Source organism: Canis lupus, chromosome 6 (genome assembly GCF_011100685.1).
Source record: "Canis lupus familiaris isolate Mischka breed German Shepherd chromosome 6, alternate assembly UU_Cfam_GSD_1.0, whole genome shotgun sequence".
NCBI lineage: Eukaryota > Metazoa > Chordata > Mammalia > Carnivora > Canidae > Canis > Canis lupus.
The window spans coordinates 1,410,985-1,431,591 of record NC_049227.1 but is presented as its reverse complement, the minus strand read 5'-3'; the positions used below and the strand labels follow the sequence as shown (position 1 = coordinate 1,431,591).

At 36.6% G+C, this 20,607-nt stretch overlaps 1 protein-coding gene across 1 annotated transcript in view; it reads right to left on the bottom strand.

Annotated features, from left to right (window-relative positions):
• Nucleotides 1–8,549: 8,549 nt before the first annotated feature.
• Nucleotides 8,550–20,607, bottom strand: part of LOC479708 (S-adenosyl-L-methionine-dependent tRNA 4-demethylwyosine synthase TYW1) — a 245,697-nt gene continuing 233,639 nt past the window's right edge. The window contains exon 16 of the mRNA XM_038539010.1: nt 8,550–8,574. Coding sequence (XP_038394938.1) covers nt 8,572–8,574 — 3 coding nt within the window. The 3' untranslated portion in view covers nt 8,550–8,571. The remainder of the gene's footprint in view (nt 8,575–20,607) is intronic.

Below are 20,607 nucleotides of genomic sequence, written 5' to 3'. Positions count from 1 at the left end.
AGCAGGCTCCATGCAGAGAGCCCAACGCGGGACTCCAGGGTCTCCAGGATCAGCCCTGGGCTGCAGGCGGCGCTAAACCGCTGCGCCACCACGGCTGCCCTTCTGCCCACTTTTTAATTGCATTATTTGGCTTTTTGGGTGTTGAGTTTTATAAGTTCTTTACATATTTTAGAAACTAGCCCTTCATCAGATATATCATTTGTAAATATCTTGTTAAATTATTTCCTTCACTGTTCAACAGCTTTTTATTTTGATACAGTCCCAATATTTTATTTCTGCTCCCTTGCTTCAGAGGCTATATCTAGAAAGAAGTTGCTATGGCCTATGTCAAAGAAGCTTCTGCCTGTGTTCTCTTCTAAGATTTTTACAGTTTCAGGGCTCACATTTAGGTCTTTAATTCATTTTGAATTCATTTTTGTGTATAGTGTAAAAAACGTGATTCACTGTCTTTCTTTTCCATGTTGCTGTCCAGTTTTCCCAACATCATCTGTTGAAGAGGCTATCTTTTGGATATTATTTTCCACTTTGTCAAAGATTAATTGACCATATAGTTGTAAGTTTATTTCTGGGTGTTCTATTCTGTTCCATTGATCTATGTGTCTGTTTTTGTGCAAGTACCATACTGTTTTGATGACCACAACTCTGTAATATAACTGGAAGTCCAGAATTGTGGTGCCTCCAGCTTTGGGTTTCTTTTTCAGGGTTGCTCTGGCTCTTCAGGGGCTGTATGGTTTCATACAAATTTTAGGATTGTTTGTTCTAGCCCTGTGAAAATGCTGGTGGTATTTTGATAAAGATTTGCATTAAATGTGTAGATTGGTTTGAGTAGTTTAGATATTTTAACAATACTTGTTCTTCCAGTCCATTAGCATGGAAAGTTTTTCTATTTCTTTGTGTCGTCTTCAATTTCTTTCATCGGTGTTTTACAGTTTTCAGAGGACAGGTCTTCCTTGGTTAGGTTTATTCCTAGGTATCTTATAATTTTTAGTGCAATTTCAAATGGTAGTTTTCTTAATTTCTTTTTCTGCTGCTTCATTATTGCTGTATAAAAATGTAACAGATTTCTGTGCATTAATTTTGTATCTTGTGACTTTACTGAATTTGCATATCAGTTTTAGTATTTTCTGGTGGTCTTTCAGGTTTCCCATTTAGAGTACCATGTCATCTGCAAATAGTGAAATTTCTACTTCTTCCTTACTGATTTGGATGACTTTTCTTTCTTTTTGTTGTGAGATTGCTGTGGCTAGGGACTTCCAGTTTTATGTTAAGTGAAAGTGGTAAAAGTCTTGTTCCTGACCTTAGGGAAAAGTCTCTCAGTTTTTCCCCATTAAGGATGATGTTAGCTGTAGGTTTTTTATAGATGGCCTTTATTAGTTGAGGTATGTTCCCTATAAACCTCCTTTGTTGAGGGTTCTTATCATGAATGGCTGTTATACATCGTAAAATGTTTTTTCTGCATCTATCGAAATGATCATATGGTCCATATCCTTTCTCTTATTGATGTGATGTCATGTTGATTGATTTGTGAGTACTGCAACACAAGAATAAATCCCACTTGATCGTGGTGAATGATTTTTTAATGTATTGTTGGAGTCAGTTTGCTAGTATTTTGTTGAGGACTTTTGCATCCATGTTCACCAAGGATATTGGTGTGTAGTTCTCTCTTTTAGTGGAGTCTTTCCCTGATTTTTGTATCAGGGTAATGCTGGTATCATAGAATGAATTTGAAAGTTTTTGGTCCCTTTTTTTTTTTTATCTTTTGGAGAAGTTTGGGAAGAATAAGTATGAACTCTTCCTTAGATATTAGTATTCTCCTTGAAAGCTATCTGTTCCTGGACTTTATGTTGGGAGTTTTCTGATTACTGATTCAATTTCATTGTAGGTAATCAGTCTGTCTAAAATTTCTATTTCTTCCTGTTTCAGCTTTGGTAGTTTGGATTTTGTCCATTTTTTCTAGGTTACCCAACTTGTTGGTATATAATTTTTCATAGTATTCTCTCATAATAGTTTGTGTTTCTGTGGTGCAAGGTGTTACTTCTCCTCTCTAATTGTTATTTTATTTATTTGAGTCCTTTCTCTTTTTTCTTGATAAATATGGCTGGAGGCTTATCAATTTTATTGATTTTTTTTCAAAGAACAAGTTTCTGTTTTCACTGATCTATTCTATTGTTATTTTAGTTTCTATAATGTATTTCTGCTCTAATCTTTATTATTTCCTTCCTTCTGCTGATTTTAGGTTTTATTTGTTCTTTGTTCCTTTAAGGTGTAAGGTTAGGTTGCTTGAGATTTTTTTCTTGATTCTTAAAGTAGATCTGTATTGCTATAAACTTCCCTCTTAGAATCACTTATGCTGCATCCCAAAGGTTTTGGATTGTGTTTTCATTTTCATTTGTTTCCATGTATTTTGTACTTCTCCTTTTATTTCCTGATTGACCCATTCATGTTTATTAGCATGTTATTTAACCTGTGGTCTTCCCAGATTTTTTTCTTGTGGTTCACTTCTAGTTTCATAGCATTGTGGTCAGAAAAAATGCGTGGTATGATTTCAATACTCTTGAATCTGGTGAGGCTTGTTTTGTGGGCTAATATGTTATCTATTCCAGATAATGTTCCATGTGCACTTAAAAAGAATGTGTATTCTGCTGTTTTTTGCATGGAATGTTCTGTATATATCTGTTAAAGCCATCTGTTCCAGTGTGTCATTTGGTTTCTCCTATGTTGGGTGCATAAACATTTACAAATGTTAAATCTTCTTGTTGGATTACCCCCTTTATTATTAATTATATAGTGATCTTCTTTGTCTCTTGTTAGTCTTTGTGTTAAAGTCTATTTTGTCTGATATAAGTACTGCTACTCTGGATTTCTTTGGACATTTGTATGATACCTGTTTCTCCTTCTTCTCACTTTTTAAAAAAGATTTTATTTATTTATTCATGAGAGACACAGAGAGAGAGCCAGAGACACAGGCAAAGGGAAAAGCAGGCTCCTTGTGGGGAGCCTGATGTGGGACTTGATCCCAGGACCCTGGGATCACGACCTGAGCCAAAGGCAGACGCTCAACCACTGAATCATCCAAAGCATCCCTCCATCCTTTCACTTTCAATCTGCAAGTTTGCTGATTTTGTTAGTGATATATGTGGATTTCTTTCTCTGTATTCTTTGCATGTTCATTAGCGGGTTTTGATTTGTGGTTACCATTAAGTTTGATATATAACGCCTTCTGCATATAACAGTCTGTATTTTTTAAAGATTTCTTTTATTTACTTATTTGGGAGAGAGAGCTGGAGGAGGGACAGAGGGAGAGGATCTCAAGCAGACCCTGCACTGAGCATGGAGCCTGATGTGAGGCTTGATCTCACAATCCTTAGATCATGACCTGAGCCAAAATCAAGAGTTAGACACAACTGACTGAGCCCCCAAGGTGCCCTATAGCAGTCTATATTAAGTTGATGGTTGTTTAAGTTTGAACCCATTCTTTTTTTTTTTTTTTTTTTTTTGAACCCATTCTTTACTCTTCTCCATGTTTTGGTAAATGGTGTCATATTTTATATCCTTTTACTTTTGTGAGTTCTTTGACTGATTTTTTACAGAAATATTCATTTTTACTGATTTTGTGTTTTCTACCTTTATACTTTCACTTTTGGTTTCTCCTTTCCACTCAAAAAGTCCCCTTTAATATTTCTTGCAGGGCTGGTTTAGTGGTCATGAATTCCTTTAACTTTTGTTTGTCCTGGAAACTCTTTATGTTTCCTTCTATTCTGAATGATAGCCTTGCTGGGTAGTGTACTCTTGGCTGTAGATTTTTCTTATTCAGCCCTTTGAATATCTCAGGCCACTCTTTTCTGGGTTAGAAAGTTTCTGCTGAAAAATCTGGTGATATCCTTATGGGATTGCTTTGTATGTAACTGTCTTCCTTGTTTTGCTGATTTAAAAAAAAAATTAGAGAGAGAAGGGGGAGGCAGAGGGAGAAGGAGAGAGAGAGTCCCAAGCAGACTCTGTACTCAGCATAAAGCCTGACATAGGGCTCAATCCCACGACCTCGAGATCATGACTTGAGCTGAAATCAAGAGCCAGACGCTCAGCCAGGTCATGCAGGCACCCCTTGTCTTACTGCTTTTAATGCTTTTTCTTTATCACTATATTTTGCCACTTTAATTACACTGTGTCTTGGTGTGGATATGCTTTTGTTCATTTTGTTGGAGATTCTCTTTGCCTCCTGGATCTCAATATCTGTTTCCTTTCTCAGATTAGGGAAGTTTTCAGCTATTATTTCTTCAAATAAATTATCTGCCCCTATTTTCCTCTTCCTTTTCTTCTGGAACTCCTATAATATGAACATTACTACATTTAATGGAGTCAATGATTTCCCTAAGTGTATTCCCATTTTGCATAATTCTTTTTCTCTCTTTTGTTCAGCTTCATTACTTTCCACTACTCTGGCTTCTAAGTCATTAATCTGTTCCTCTGCTTCTTCCAGCCTGCTATTCATTCCATCCAACATACTTCTCATATCATTTATTGAGGCCTTTGATCTCTGTTATCTTATTCCTTATCTCTGTATTAAGAGATACACTGATGTACTCCACTGTTTCCTCAAGTTCAGTGAGTATCTTTAAGATCACTACTTTAGATTCTCTACCTGGTATATTATTTATATTCATTTCATTTAGGTCTCTTGCTGTGGCTTGGTCCTGCTCAGGACATATTCCTCTGTCTCCTCATTTTGTCAAACATTTTATGTCTATTTCTGTGTGTTAGGAACATCAGCTATGTCCCCTCCTCTGGAAAGTAATGGCTTTATGAAGAAAAGGTCCTGTAATGCCCTAACATGCAGTGTTCCCTGCTCCCCAGGACCCAGTGGTTCAGGGATTGTCTCATACCTGTGTTATGTATGCCCTGCTGTTGAGTTCTGAGCACTATTTCCTTCAGTCCTGTCATCTGCAGAGGCTCTCTTTGCCTGTTGCGGGCTGTGTTTGGTCCCCAGTTGAGAGGACACATTTTAACAAGCTGTGCACTGATCTGCTTACAAAGTGAGACCCATCACTGCTGCCATTGGAACTGAGATTCTGCAAAAGGTGCAGGTCAGGAGATGAGGTATTAGTGAGGTTTGTGCTGATCTTCTGCTGGAGGGGCCCCGTAGCACCCAGACTGAGGTGAGCATGACCAAAAAGGGTGGATTTCTGAAGCACAGGGAGGCAGAGCTTGGTGTAAGCAAATTAGGTAGTGAGTGCTGGCACCATGTTCATTTCTGCAAGTGCCCATGTATTTATACTGGGGGGCAAGGGAAGGAAATGGTGCCCAGCAGCTACTTTGTTCCTAGAGGGGTCTCTCTGTGATCCCTGCCTCTTCAATATAGGCTCTGAGATGAGTAAATAACTCCTCCTTCTGTCTTCTCCTGGTGTTTTTCAAACTGCTGCTTCCATGCTGTATCTCCACTGGCTATTTTTCCTGCTGTCTCTTTAAGGAGGGGGATTCAGCTTCTTCTTGCCCTCCTGCCTCACCCAGAGCCAAACCTGATGATTTTTAAAATTTCTGGCTTTCAATTTAACTTTTAAATGTCCTGCTGGTTATAAGAACTCATGAGATTTGGTCCCTCTTGTTTTCAAAGTCAAATGTTATGGGGATTCACCTTCCCTGTGCGGGGTCCCTGGTGTGATGCTCTATTTTTTGTCCTTCTCCACGTACCAGCTCTCTCCCCATCATGGATGGCCATGGCCCATGTTGCTCCTAAACTGTGTCTTTGCCCTACCTATTTCCTACCTATTTTGCCCTACCTATTTCCTACCTATTTCAATAGGGCCTCTTCTCTACCTTTTGTTGTGGACCTTTTGTTCAGATCACTTTCTGGGTTACTTACATTGATGTGAGTGCTATCTAGTTGTGTCTCTGGGATGAGGTGAGGATAGGGCCCTCCTACTCTGCCATCTTCCCAGCCTCTGTGTCCAGAATTTTTTTTGAATAGGTTCCATGCCCAGCATGGAGTCCAACACAAGGCTTGAACTTACAACCCTGAGATCAAGACCTGAGATGAGACTAAAAGTCAGATACTTAACCAACTGAGCCACCCAAGCACTCCTGTTTTCCGAATATTTTGAGAACTTTTACAGCGCAATAATAAAAAGATAAACAATTCAATTCAAAATGGGCAAGGGATCTCTCCTTTCCCCAAAGAAATGGAAAAATGGCCAATAAGCATCCCAAAAGATACTTGATGTCATTAGTTATCAGGGAAATGCAAATCACAACCACAATGAGATACTACTTCATACCCATTGGGATGACTATAATCAAAAGGACTGAAAACAACTATTGACTTGGATGTGGAGAAATCAGAACCCTCATAAACTGCTAGTGAGAATATAAAATGGTACAACAACTTTGCAAACAGTCTGGTGGTTCCTCAAAATGCTAAACATAGAGTTACCATTTAACCCAGTAATTCCACCCCTAAGTGTATGTCAAAGAGAAATGAGAAAGTCTACACAGATTTGTACTTGAATGTTCATAGCAGTATTCTATCATTATACTGTCAAAAAGTGGGAAAAACCCAAATGTCTCTCATCTGGTGAATGGATAAACAAAATATGGCATGTTCCCATAATGAAATACTATTCAGTAATAAAAGGCAACAAAGTACTGATGCATGTTACAATGTGAATGAACCTCAAAAATGTTATACCCAGGGGTGCTTGGGCAGCTCAGTTGGTTAAATGTCTGACTCTTGATTTCAGCCCAAGTCATGACCTCAGGGTCATGAGATTGAACCCCAAGTTAGGCTCCATGCTGGGTGTGGAATCTGCTTGAGATTCTCTCTCTCTCTCTCTCCCTCTCCTCCACTCAAGCTCTCTCTCGCTAAAAACAAACACAAAAACACATTATGCTCAGTGAAAAAATCCAAACATATAAAGAATACATATTGTTTAACTCCATTTATACTGAATGTCAGAAAAGACAAATCAATAAAGACAAAATAAATCAGTGGTTGCCTACAACTGTGAGAATGGGGAATAGATGTAAATAAGCATGGTATTTCTTTCGGAGTGATGGGAATGTTCTAAAATTAGATTGTGGCAATGGTTGCATAATTCTGCAAATATACTAAACATCATTTAATTATACACTTGAAATTGATGGGTTTTATATTATATAAATTACATTTCAATAAAGCTATTTTTTTAAGTAGACAGAGTCTATATAATTGCAAAGCCAAAGAGCCCAGCACCAATGGCCTTTATTCTTTTATGAATTCTTGTTTAAAATGCTGCATCACCTACACTCTTAATGTTTCCCAAAACTGTGGAAAAATCATTCACAGTAATAACTTCTAGCTAAAAGTGACTCAGAAGAGTGGACTCTCGATATGATGAAGTATTAGTCATAACTTAATCCAGTGGTTCTCAAAGTGTGGCTCTTGAAACAACAGCATCAGCTTTGCTGGGAATTTTACCTTATAACAATGCAAATTTTTGAGCTCCATTGAATCAAATGTCCCAAGTCAGAAACTCTGAGGGTAGAGCCCAGAAATCTGTATTTTAACAAACCTTCCAACTGATACTTATGCAGGCTCAAGTTTGAGAATCCGTATCTTATTGAATTGTCTCATTTATATTTTTCTTTTCAGGTATGTGTGAGAGGTAGAATTTAAAAATCTATTTCTGAAACTTCTTTTAAAAATTTTTGTGTAGGTATAAAAATAAGAATTCTAAGTCTTAAGAAAGCATTGCATCATCATTTGGTTAACACTACCTAAACAGATGGTGGATCTGACAGTGAGTGAAGTCATGGGCAGATGAAATCTGTAGGCAAGCTATTGCAATTGACATGCAAGAGGAGTGGGTCAGGGGACTGGTCAACTGTGGTGCAGCTACACCACCACAGGAGGAGGCTGTATCTCTCCCCCTTGTTTTGCCATCCTTCACTCTGGGTTTGAGGCTTGAGATCCCAATGAGAAGAAGGATTGAGATCCCAATGAGAAGAAGGACTCCCTATTTTAGCATCTCTTGGACCAAGGCTCCAGAATCCTCTAGAAGTTTCTCAACATCTCTGGTCAGGTTTCTCTCCACCCCTAAGTCTGCACTCAACATACATATCTCCCTGTCCTTCAATATGACTGTTTCAAAGGGAATTAGGTGACAGGAAAGGCAAATGTGGGTTTAGCCTGATCTCTTAAACAAGAATACCTTAAACTTGTCAAAGAATAAGTGGTTTTGATGTTATAGCAAAAAAAAAAAAACAAAAAACAAAAAAAAACAAGAAAAAAAAACAGAACCCTGATACCAAATCTGGGGTGGGGGTGTTGGGAGGGGGAAGCAGAAAGAAGGAAAATGCTATCCCAAACTCAATAACAAATGCAGAATAAAAATAGTGGCAAACTAAATCTAACAACACAGTAAATCATGGCCACCCAGAGTTTATCCCAAGAATGCAAGACAGTTGACTATTATGAAATATCACAAAAATCATACCACATTTTCAAAAGAGGCCTCAAGGGGCACCTGGCTGGTTCAGTTGGAAGAGTGTGTAATTAGATCTCAGGGTTATGCAGTTGAGCCCCATGTTCAGTGTAGAAGATTACTAAAAGAGAAAAATAATAAACATAAAAAAGAAGCCTCAAAAGACCTATGTTATTTAATACTTATTCTTGATAAACACAGTAAGCAGAATTAAAAGCATTCTCCGTTAGCATAATAAAGATTTTATATCTTAAACAGCCAATTTACAGCATAGAACACTTTTGACTGGGGCATTTCCATAAAATCAAGAATAATAGCAGGATGTGGCAAGCAGGATTACTATTTTATAGTGTTGTGGACATCCTGCCTGATGCAAAGGTATTTACACAGACACAAACGCATAGCAATTGTAAAATTATCACATATTGTCAGTAGGAGTATTAGCACGTTATCGAACACCTAAAAAAAACGAATAAAAAACAAACTGAAAGTTAAGAGAATTCAGTAAGGGAAGAAGAACTTCTAAAATTAATAATTTTTCATTTAGAAAAAAATAGAGGGTAAAGAGAATCTATTCAAAATGATAACAAGAAAACATCTGAAATAAACCTAACAAAAAACTGGGGGGGAGGTATTTAACAGTGTTGAGGTTGAATGTATTTTGGATGTTGAATTGTATTTAAAGTTTGTTTTTTTACTAAAAAGTGTTATGTATACTCTTTAAAAAGTCACATAGTTCTGCAAGGGTCACCCCAACCCCAATCTTCAATTGGTTGACACATGGCTTCTTCTTGGCTTCTCAGCTTCCCATATTTTTATGGACTTCCCACTGCGGAAGACTAGGATTTGCTCTCCATCACTCCCCACCCCGTGGCTGCCGCACAGCCCTCCCATCCCCCAAGATCACAATGTGCTTCTGTCAGACTTGAGGGTAACGCCATTCCATTCACACAGATACTCCCTGTCATATGTTATGAATCTTTTTCCTCTTAGAAGCAAATTCTGTTTTCCCTGCAGTTAACGCATTTCTTGATTTTTTTTTCATTTTACTTCTTTTTATTAATAGACTTTATTTATTAGAGAAATTTTAAGTTTACAAAAAAAAAATGAATGGAAACTATCGAGTTCCCACCTCCCCCTCCCTACTCCCTACACACAAAATTTCTCATATTACTAACATCTTGCATTACTGTGGTACATTTGTTACAATTGATGAGTTAATACTGGTACATTAGTATTAACTACAGTCCATGGTTTACACTGGACTTCATGCTCTGTGTTGTATAAGACATTTTCCCTTTTCAAAGGCATTGTTCCATTATCTTCCAATAACCAGTTTTACATGGAGAAATTCATAGCCATTTTTTTCCTCCAAAAACCTCTAGAATCTTATTTTTACCTTCAATGTTCTGAAATTTCATAGTGAGATGTTTTCCCCCAGCCATGCCATCTATAATTCCAGTCCTCTCCTTGCCGTTTTATAGCTCATTTCCTCCCTCTTTCTTTATCTTGTTGGGTTTTGTCTGCTTGATTAGTCTGTGCCCGGTGAGGGCGAGGACTTTGGTCTGTCTCTTCACTGTTGTGTTCCCAAAGCTAGACCAAAGCCTGCCTTAGAGCAGGTGCTCGGTAAGCAACTGCTGATAGATGAATAAACAAATGACCATGGAATGGGCCTATTTGCATTTGTATCTTCAGTTCTGGGAAATTTTCTGGAACTGTTTCTTTCATTATATCCACCCTTCTTTTTCTCTGTTCTCCACCTCTAGAAGTTCCATTATTGGGATGTTGGACTTCTTCAAGTAATCCTTGAATTTTCTTATCTTTTCTCTCTTATTTTCAAACTCCTTTTGCTCTACTTTATGGAAGGTTTCTTAATTTTATCTTCCAAACATTCTATTGAGTTTGTCATGACTTCTATTTTGCTTTTGATTTCCAAACGTTCCTTTTTGTTCTGAGTGTTCTTTTTTGTTTAAATAGCAACCTGTTCTATTCCTGCTTAATGAATGTATTATGCTCTCTTACTTCTCTGAGATTATTAATGATTGTTCTTTTTAAAGTTTTCTTTTTCCTGAATTGCCTTTGTTTCCTCTGAGGTGCTCACTGGATGTTTGTTTGTATTATCATTTTTCATATGAGAACATTTCCTTAGCCATTAAATGGGTCTTGGTGTTCTACTCATGTTTAGAAGTTGGGGGCTAAGAAGCTGACTAGAACCTGGGAACCCCAAGGCTGCAGCCAAGCATGGAAGCCTGACTAGGTCTGTTCATTGGAGATACCCTCCTGCCTGACTGGGTCTGACTGGGCCAATTCAGCAGAGGTACCCTGACGTCAGGGTCTTAAGTCTGATCAGGATCCTTAGCAGAAGGTTGCCTGTAATATTGGGGCATTATTAGTAATATTAGCAAGAGAAGAAAGCTTGAGATAGGTCTCTGCATTCAGAATATAAATATTCATTTTATTTCAGTACAGTTCACCTGCCTTTGTTGAACTAGTGTCCCCCATCCACCACAACACACTTCTCAGGTAGTAAACCTCTGGTTGTCTGCCGGTCTGGGGTGGGGGTGGGGTGGAAGTTGTGGGCCATAAATCAGATAGGGGTGGGGAGCTGAGGATACAACTGCATTTTTTTAAATGTTGAAATAATTTTAGATTTACGTCAAAATTACTAAAATAGTAGACAGTTCTTGTGGAGGCTTCACTCAGCTTGCCCTGATGTTAACATCTTACATAACCTTAATGCAATGATCAAAGCCAGGATACTGACATTGACAAAACAGTATCAACTAAACTATAGGCCTTGTTTGGATTTTAACAGTTTTCTATGCACTAAGATGCTTTTTTTTTTCCTTTTTCCATGTTTAGTTATATGAATTTTATGATATGTATAGATTTGTGTAATCACCACCACAATCAGGATACAGAACAGTTCTATCACTCCAAACTCTCTCATGCTATTTCTTTAAAGTCTAGCCCTCTCCCCCAACCCACTTTCTGGATATTGGGCCAATATCACATGTTCCAAGGAGTCTACCATGAATAACCTTATTAGCACAAACTGAGGAGACCACCATAAATAACAAAGACACTTGGGAAATGCCAACGGTTGGTTTTGTTTTGTTTTTTTAAGATTTTATTTATTTATCCATGAGAGACACACAGAGAGAGGCAGAGACACAGGCAGAGGGAGAAGCAGGCTCCCTATAGGGAGCCTGATGCAGGACTTGATCTCAGGACCCTGGGACCACAACCTCAGCTGAAAGCAGATGCTCAGCCACTGAGCCACTCAGGCGCCCTGAAATGCCAAAGGTTTAGAAGTGAGCAAGCAACTATGGCCGGGCATCTTTGAGTGATTCCTTATTATATATACTGTAGAGTAATGTGGGGACAACCGACATGTTTACTATGTTGCATCTTCCAATTCATGAACATGATATGTCACTTCATTTAAATTTCTCTTTTTTGATTTTCTTCATCACTATTTTGTATTTTTCAGCATCCAGATGTTGCACGTGTTTTTTTAAGAACTTATTTAGGGGAGCTATTGTATATGGTATTATTTTCAATTTTGGTTTTCAATTGTTTATTGCTAATATATAGGCATACAACTATTTTTTATATGTTTGCCTTGTATTCTGTAAACTTGCTAAGTTCAATTATAAGTTCTAGCCATTTTGTTGTAGATTTCTTGGGATTTTCTGCATTAATAATTTTGTGGACAGTTTTATTTCTTCCTTTCTATATGTTTTCTTTTGTTGTTGTTTTTTATTTTGGGGTTTTTGTTTTTTTTTTACCCTTTTTCTTGCCTGAGCCAGTGTACCGCCTAACATTTTCAGTATATTGAATAAGAGTAGTAAGAGTAGATATTCTTGCCTTCTACTCAATTTCAGAGGAAAAGTATTTATTTTTTCAATATGCATTATGATGGGATGCCTGGGTGGCTCAGTCAGTTAAGCATCCAACTCTTGATTGAAGCTCAGGTCATGATCCCAGGGTCCTGGGTTTGAGCTCAGCACCGAGTCTGGTTGTCCCTCTCACTCAGTGCTTCCTCCCCCTCTGCACTTGTGCTCTCTCTCTCAAATAAATGAATAAAATCTTTTTAAAAAAGAAAAAGATTCTCCCTCTTCCTCCCTCTGCCCCTCCCCATGCCCACTCACACTCCCTCTCAAAAAATAATGAAATATAATATTTACCTGTGGGTTTTTTTATAGATGCCCTTTATCAAGCTGAAAAAGATAGTTGCCTTCTATTTCTAGTTTGCTGAGATTTTTCATGAATGGGTGTTGAATTTAGTTAAATGTTTTTTTTTTAATTTTTTAATTTATTTATGATAGTCAGAGAGAGAGAGAGAGAGAGAGAGAGAATGGCAGAGACATAGGCAGAGGGAGAAGCAGGCTCCATGCCCTGGGAGCCCGATGTGGGATTCGATCCTGGGTCTCCAGGATCGCGCCCTGGGCCAAAGGCAGGCGCTAAACCGCTGCGCCACCCAGGGATCCCAGTTAAATGTTTTTTTTATATCAATTGATATAATCATGTGGTTTTTCTTCCATGAACTGTTAAAATAATGGATTAGCTTGATTCATTTTTGTTTTTTTTTTGTTTTTTGTTTGTTTGTTTTTGTTTTTTGTTTTGTTTTATTTTGTTTTGTTTTCTTTTTCTTTTTTTTGTTTTTGTTTTTTTGATTTTTGTTTTTTGTTTTTTGGGGGTTTTTTATTCATTTTGAATGCTTAAGTAGGTTTTCATTTCTAGAATAAAGCCCACTTGGTAGTGGTGTACTGTTCTTATATATGGCTGAAGCTGATTTATTAATATTTGGTTTGTATTTTATGTCTATGTTTACAAGGGATATTGCTCTGTGTTTGTTTGTTTTCTGTGTACTGTCTTATCTGATTTTTGTACTATGATAATCCTGGCCTTATAAAATTAGTTGGGAAGTATTTCTATTTCCTAGGAAAAAGTGTGTGGAATTGGTGTTTTATCTTTAAATGTTTGGTATAATTCACAACCGAAATCATCTGGACCGGTGCTATGGGCTGTGTCCCCTAAAGGTTTAAATGTTGAAGTCCTAACCCCCAGTATCTCATAATGTGATTTTATTTTGAATAGGATATTTAAAGAGATAATTAAGTTAAAATGAACTCATTAGAGTGGGCCTAAACCAATATGATTAGTATCCTTACAAAAAGGGATTAAGACACAGACATACACAGAGGGAAGACTGTATTAATACAGAGGGAGGAGACAACTCCCAGCAAGTCAAGGTGATAGGCTTCAGAAGAAACCAAATCTGCTGACATTTTGATCTTAGATCTCTATCATCCAGAATTTTAGGAAAATGAATTTCTGTTGTTTAAACCACCAGGTCTATGATTCTTTTTATGGTGGCCCTAGCAAACTAACATAGCTGAGGATTTATTTTTTGGGAGGTTTTGAACTACAAATTCAATGTTTTTAATAGCTATAGAACTATTTAATGTATCTATTTCATCTTGAATAAGTTTTAGTAGTTTGTAGTTTTTTAAAGAATTGGTCCATTTATCAATAAAATTTCTATATGTAGAGATTTTGGTAGTATTTCCTTTTAATTTTTTAAGTTTTTTTAGGGTATGTAATTTTGTCCCCACTTTCATTTATAATGTTTGGCATTTGTGTCTTTTCTCTTTTTAGCTTTGTCAGTCTTGCTAGAAGTTTGTTCATTTTATTCATCTTTTCAGAAAACATGTTATTAGTTTCATTGATTTTTTTCCATTTTCTTTACAATTTTATTGATTTCTACTCTTATCTTTATTATTTTCTTCTTCCTGCTTGATTTGGGTTTATTTGGATTTTCTTTTTCCAGTATCTTGATGTGGAACTTTATGAAATTGGATTGAGATATTTCTTCCTTTCTAAGGAAGAAATAAGATTTATTATCATAAATGTTATTCTAAGCTCTGCTTAGAATGTGAAATGTTGATATGTTTTATTTTCATTTTAATTCATTTCAAATGCAAGTTCAAAATTCAGTTCAAATGTAAGTTCAAAAATCCCAATTTATCTTCTGATTTCTTCTTTGACCCATGGGTTATTCAGAAGCATGATATTTAGTTTCCAAATATTTGGGGTTTTCTAGATATTTTTCTGTAAATCATTTCTAATTTAATTCCATTATAATCAGATACTCTACTTTGTGGGACTTGTATCTTTTTTAATTTATCAAAACTTCTGGTCCAGGATATGGTTTATCCAGAAAATAATGTATATTTTCTTATTGCAAAAGTTCAGAAGACGCCATCTCCAAATATGCCACTCTGAAATATGGATTATTTTGAGCCAAAGTCACTTGAGAAACAGCAGATGACAAGGGCTCTCTGACATTCTCCTTTTTACATAAAAGCAGGTCATAACATTTCCCATGAGAATGGAGCCTCTCTGTACAATGAAGAGAAGAGTATTTTTTTTTCCTTAAGGCTTCATTTCTTTATTCATGAGAGACAGAGTGAGGCAGAGGCAGACAGAAAAGCAGGCTCCCTCAGGTCCTGGGATTACGACCTGAACTGAAAGCAGATGCTGAACCGACTGAGCCACCCAGGCACCCCAGAAGAGAATTCTTATCACTAGAGACCTGTACAAGTAAGTTTACTAAAATAACCCTTAGCTTCTGCCAGTTTTCCATCTATTTCCTGGTCACTTGCCTACAAATTTTGCCCCTGGCCCAAGCCCCTTGCCAATTTATCACTCTTTGTGTAGAAAGGTATATAAGCTTTGAGGCCTAACAGCTTCTTCACATCTTTATTTTCCATCAAAGACTCCTATCTACATGAAAACACAGTAACCAAATCTGTGTACTTTTTTTCCTGTTAATCTTTCTTATGTTGGTTTAATTCTTAGGCCAGCCACAGAATCTAAGAGGGTAGGAGAAAGTTTTTTCTTCTCTACCTGTTGTTGGGTAGAGTATTCTATAAATATCAGTTAAATCAAGTTGATTGATAGCGTTTTTTAACTCCTTATACATTCTTACTGACTTTCTGTCTACTCATCTATCAGTTATTGAGAGGATTGTTGAAATATCCAACTATAATTGTGGTTATAGCTATTTCTGCCTGCATTGCTATTAGTTTTTGCTTCATAAATTTCAAAGCTCTCTTTTCTAGTGCATGGTGTTTGGGATTGTTGTGTCCTTATTCATTGAGCTCTTAATCATTATGAAATGACCTTTTTATCTTTGGTAATATTCTTTGCTCTGAGATCTACGTATTTGCTATCAATATAGTTATTCTGTTTTTCTTTTAATTGGAGTTGGCATGGACTGTTTCTTTCCCTCTTTTTACTTTTAACCTATTTGTGTCTTTATATTTAAAGTTGGTCTCTTGAAAACACCATGTAGGTAGGTCATGATTTTTTGTGCAATCTGACCATCTTACCTTTTAACTAAAAAGGTGTTTGTACATGACTTTTACTTAAATCGGTGTTTATACTGTTTATGTTTACTATTATTAATGATATGATAGAATTTAATTCATTTTGCTGCTTGTTTTCTATTTATCTCACATGTTCTTTATTCTGTTTTCCTCATCCCTGGGGCAAAACTCTTCTTATCATTCTATCCAATGCATTTTGGGAACAGAAATCATTCCTGGTCCTGCCTGAACTGAAGTTTGTTCTCGCTAAATTTTCAGAGCATTCTTTCCTAATGTAAGGTGGTTCCTCATATGCACACATTGATCAGAACTCAGGTGAAGACTGAGTACCCTCTGCCAATCTCTAGCATTCTCTATCCATTCAGCTCTCTTCTCTCCATTACTCTGCCCTGAAAACTCTGCACATCTTGGTCTCCTTGGACATCCAGCCCTACATCATCAGGTTAGGGAGACTGTTGGGCTCTCTATGGGTTCCCCTTCCATGCACCATCGCCTGGAAAGTCACCTTAGACTGCAAGCTGGGGCAAGCATAGCATTTATTTCAGGCAAGCATAGCATTTATTTCATTGTTTCTTGTCCTTCAGGGATCACCACTCTTCATTGCCTTGCATCCACTGTCTTGAGAGTTATTATTGCATATATTTTGTTGATATTTTGCCAAATTTTTGGTTGTTTCAAGTGAGTGGATAAATCCAATTCCTGCTACTCCCTCCTGACCAGTAGCAAAAGTCTAGAAGTCAGATACATACAAATTTTATATATCATAAAGGAACTATTTCAACTCAATGGTAAGGGACAATTATGACATGAATGCTTTTAGAAAAAGCAGTTAAATATATGAGAAAATATCAAATTAGATCTTGATATATTACATAACACTAAAATAAACTACATAGACAAAAGAGTCAAAATTATTTTTTAAAAGATTTATTTATCTATTTATTTATTTATTTATTTGAGACAGAGAGAGAGAATGTGTGAGCTGGGAGAGCGCCAGGGGGAAGGAGAGGGAGAGAGAAACTCCAGCAGACTCTGCGCTGAGTGTGGAGACCAACGGGGGCCCAGTCCCTACCCTGCAGTCATGATCTGAGACAAAACCAAGAGTTGGATGCTTAACCAACTGAGCCACCCAGGTGCCCCAAGAGTGAAATAAAATTCTAAATTTCAAACCATGAAAACATTAAAGGAAAATATGGATGAATATATTCATGGTCTCTATGTGAGCAAAAACTTCCTAAGTCTAAAATAATGAAAAGAAGTAGAAATTTTTAAAAAGTTGAAATATTGGGTTTTTTTGTTTTTAATAAACTTTTATTTTGTCATAATTTTAAATTTGCAGAAAAGTTGCAAAGATAATCCAAAGAGTTCTCCTCACCCATTTTTCCCCAATGTCATCATCATACACTAGACTAGATTTCTAAGGAAACAAAAGGTCAATAGCCTTCAAAATGAATTGGTTCTTAAAGTCAATATGTAAAATATAATCCACTAATAAAAAATAAGCAAAGAACATTCACAGACATCAAAAAAGATGAATGCTATTTATGTATTACATATAATATAAACATAAATATATATAAAGTAGTTATTACAATTAGGTTTTTGAAGAATATTTGATTGCATGCAACTAGTGTTCATAATAAATTTAAGTGGAAAACAAATTTATCATTCCAATTCTTTAAGAGTTAAAAAGTATATGTTTGGGGGTACCTGAGTGGCTCAGTTGGTTAAGCATCTGACTCTTGATTTTGGCTCAGGTCATCATCTCAGAGTTGTGAAATCGAACCCCACGTGGAGCTCCACATACAGTATGGAGCCTGCTTAGGATCCTCTCTTTCCCTCTCCCTCTGGCCCTTCCCCTGCTTGCATGCACATGCTCTCTCTCTCTCTCTAAGAAAAAAAGTGTATGTTTTTATAAGCCTAGAAACTCTAAGCACAGTTATAGCTGGGTTATTGAATTCTAAATAATAACATTTGTTGTCATTTTTGTGTTTTTCCATTTTATCTAAATATTCTACAATAAATATGATTTTTTAAAACCTATTTCCTTTTAAAAAGTCCTGATTTCTGCATAACTTCCATGTGGCTTATGGGACTGAAAACATGTTTCTCCTGTTCTAATATCATTTTTGGTCTCAGTGTTCTTTTCTGTTGGGAGCCTTCCTGCTGTGCAAATGATTAAGTGCATAGATTTTCTTTTGAACCAAAGGAAATGTTTTCAAAAGTTCTTAGGAGATCAATCCAGAAGAACTGAATTAATTCTCTAAAGAAAAAGACTTAAAGGGCCATCTGTATTTGATAATTTTTCTCTCTCTCCTATATTTCTTCTCTCCCTCTCTCTATCTCACCTCCCTCTCCCTCTCTCTTGTGTACAGACTTGGAGCAAAAATTCAAGCCAAGCCTAGCAGATGAACCCTGTTTGGTAGGAAAGAGAATATGTAGTGTTAAAGAGACCTAGGGAATGCCAGAAAGAAAGTTCTGAGCCATGAAAAAGAGCAAGGCTTCAGAGGGCCATCTGAGGGACAGCTGCTGTCCCAAGAATGGGACTGGGCTGGGCTGGTCAAAATCTTTACAATATCCTGGAAAAACAATTTTGCTCCACATCACTTAAAAACACGTAAAGAGCCTTTACAGAAAATTTGATCAGAGACTCCAGAATTTATGTTCAAAATTTGGGGAAATACTCATGTATATATTTTAGCAGTCCTTGGTTCTCTGTATCAGTGTTTCTCAAAGTAGCCTGCGGATCATCAACATTAGAATATTCTAGGATGCTGGTTCAAAACACTCCAGAACCCCACCCTAGGTCTACCAAAAGTTAATCTCTGGGCAGTGAAACCTGAGAATCTGGGCTTTTAGTATACACCAAGAAGCCTAATACACATTAGACTCTGAGAATCATTTTGTTCATATTATCCTATTATGCATAAATGGAGTAAAATGGGCAATGTTAGTTATATGTGTAGAGAATTTCATTTTTCATGTACTATTCAATATATACTTATACTCCATACTATGTGTCAGGTAATGAGTCTAGTCCTATGAGATCACATTCTAGGAAGAAAAAACATATTTGCCCATAGTGGAGAGAAATTAATTTTCCTTGTGAAGGTTGCATTAATGAAGATGTATTCAGATGCAAGCTATAGCATATACAGCCAAAAGCAGATTTAAATTATAGATAGTTAATTATCTATTAAATCAAAAAGTGTAAAGGAAAAGGCTTTTGGATTTGGCGAGTAGGTCAACAGTAGTATTATCAAGGTTCTTGCCCCCTTAGCAGGCTGCCAGAGTGGAGCAAATGTCACCTCCTTTTTCCTAGACATTATATTTCTTTTAACTCAACCTGAGGTCACATTAGCTTTTTTTTTTTTTTTTTTTTTTTTTGCAGGCATATCAACTATCAACTCTGACTCATATGATGTCAACTAATAGTTTTTTTACATGTACTACTTCTTAACCACTTCACTCTAATGTGTATTTTGCACAAATTTGGTTTTATTTTGTTGTTTTTTAATTTAAATTTTTAAATTTAATTTAAAAATTAACTTTTCCAAGACTGATCCCCTGCAGGATACCCTTGCAAAGAAGAAGTCACCCTCTGACAAAGCTGCACAGAAACTGACTACAACTCAGTGCTTAAGGCAATCAAACCCATTCAACCATATGGCTTAGACCTCAACCTTCTGATAATGCAGTAAAGAAAGTGCTTCTTACACTGTGAACTCTCACATAGTAAATCCTGCCACTGGCAGCAGCAAAGGCTAATCCCCAGCCTCTTGATCAGTCAGGGCAGGTGCTGATGCCTATTAGGCCCAACACATATCTTGAGCTGGTAGGATGTGATCAAACCCAAGATTCTATCATGTCATATGGTTATTTTATCCTGGCCTCTGATTATGTGAAGTGTGTGTTGCACTTAATGCTTTTCTAATTGTGCAGCTTTAAAGAGACATCAAGTTGAGAGTGTAGTGAGATGAAGACATAGTTTGCAGAACAGAGTACAGGACAGGAGAGGAGAGAGATACACAGGAAGAGAGCCTCAGAGATCCACAGAAGGTTCCCCCAGAGAATTCAATCAAATATTAATAAGCTCATTAGTGTGAGCAAAACTACCTAAGACCAAGGAAAGAACCATCCAAAAGGATCAGAGTGAACTGCTGTGTCTGGTTCTTACAAAGGCACAGGAATGATGCCTCTTCCTGCTAGTCAGAATGGAAAAAAATCCATCATTTAGAAGGCATTGGGCAGGGAATTCAAGGAGGTCTTGCCTCAATAGTGGGAATTATTACCCTGAACACTACTGTGGTTCCACTTTACAAATCTTAAAAGCAAGACTCTAAGGAATCAAACCATTTCCAAGTTACTTAACTGCATAGCAGAACAAAAGTAAAAAATACAGAAATATAAAAATATCCAGCACTCAATTAGGTAAAATGTATGATGTCTTGCATCCAATCAAAAATTACAAAACAAAGATTACAAAAAGAAGTAGGAAAATGGGACCCATAAGGATGAGATAAGCTAATCAATTAAAAATGATGCAAACTAGTATAACATTTCATGTTGATTATATTTCAATTTAGAAAAAAAAAGAAGCAGATTTTTTTAAACGAAAAAGAAAATGACCCAGAACTGACAAAGATGTTAGAATTATCAGACAGGGACATTAAAACTATCATTATAATTGTATTATAGAAGTTCAAAAAGTCAAGTAGAGATACGGGATATATTTTTTAATCCTAGATATGAAAACT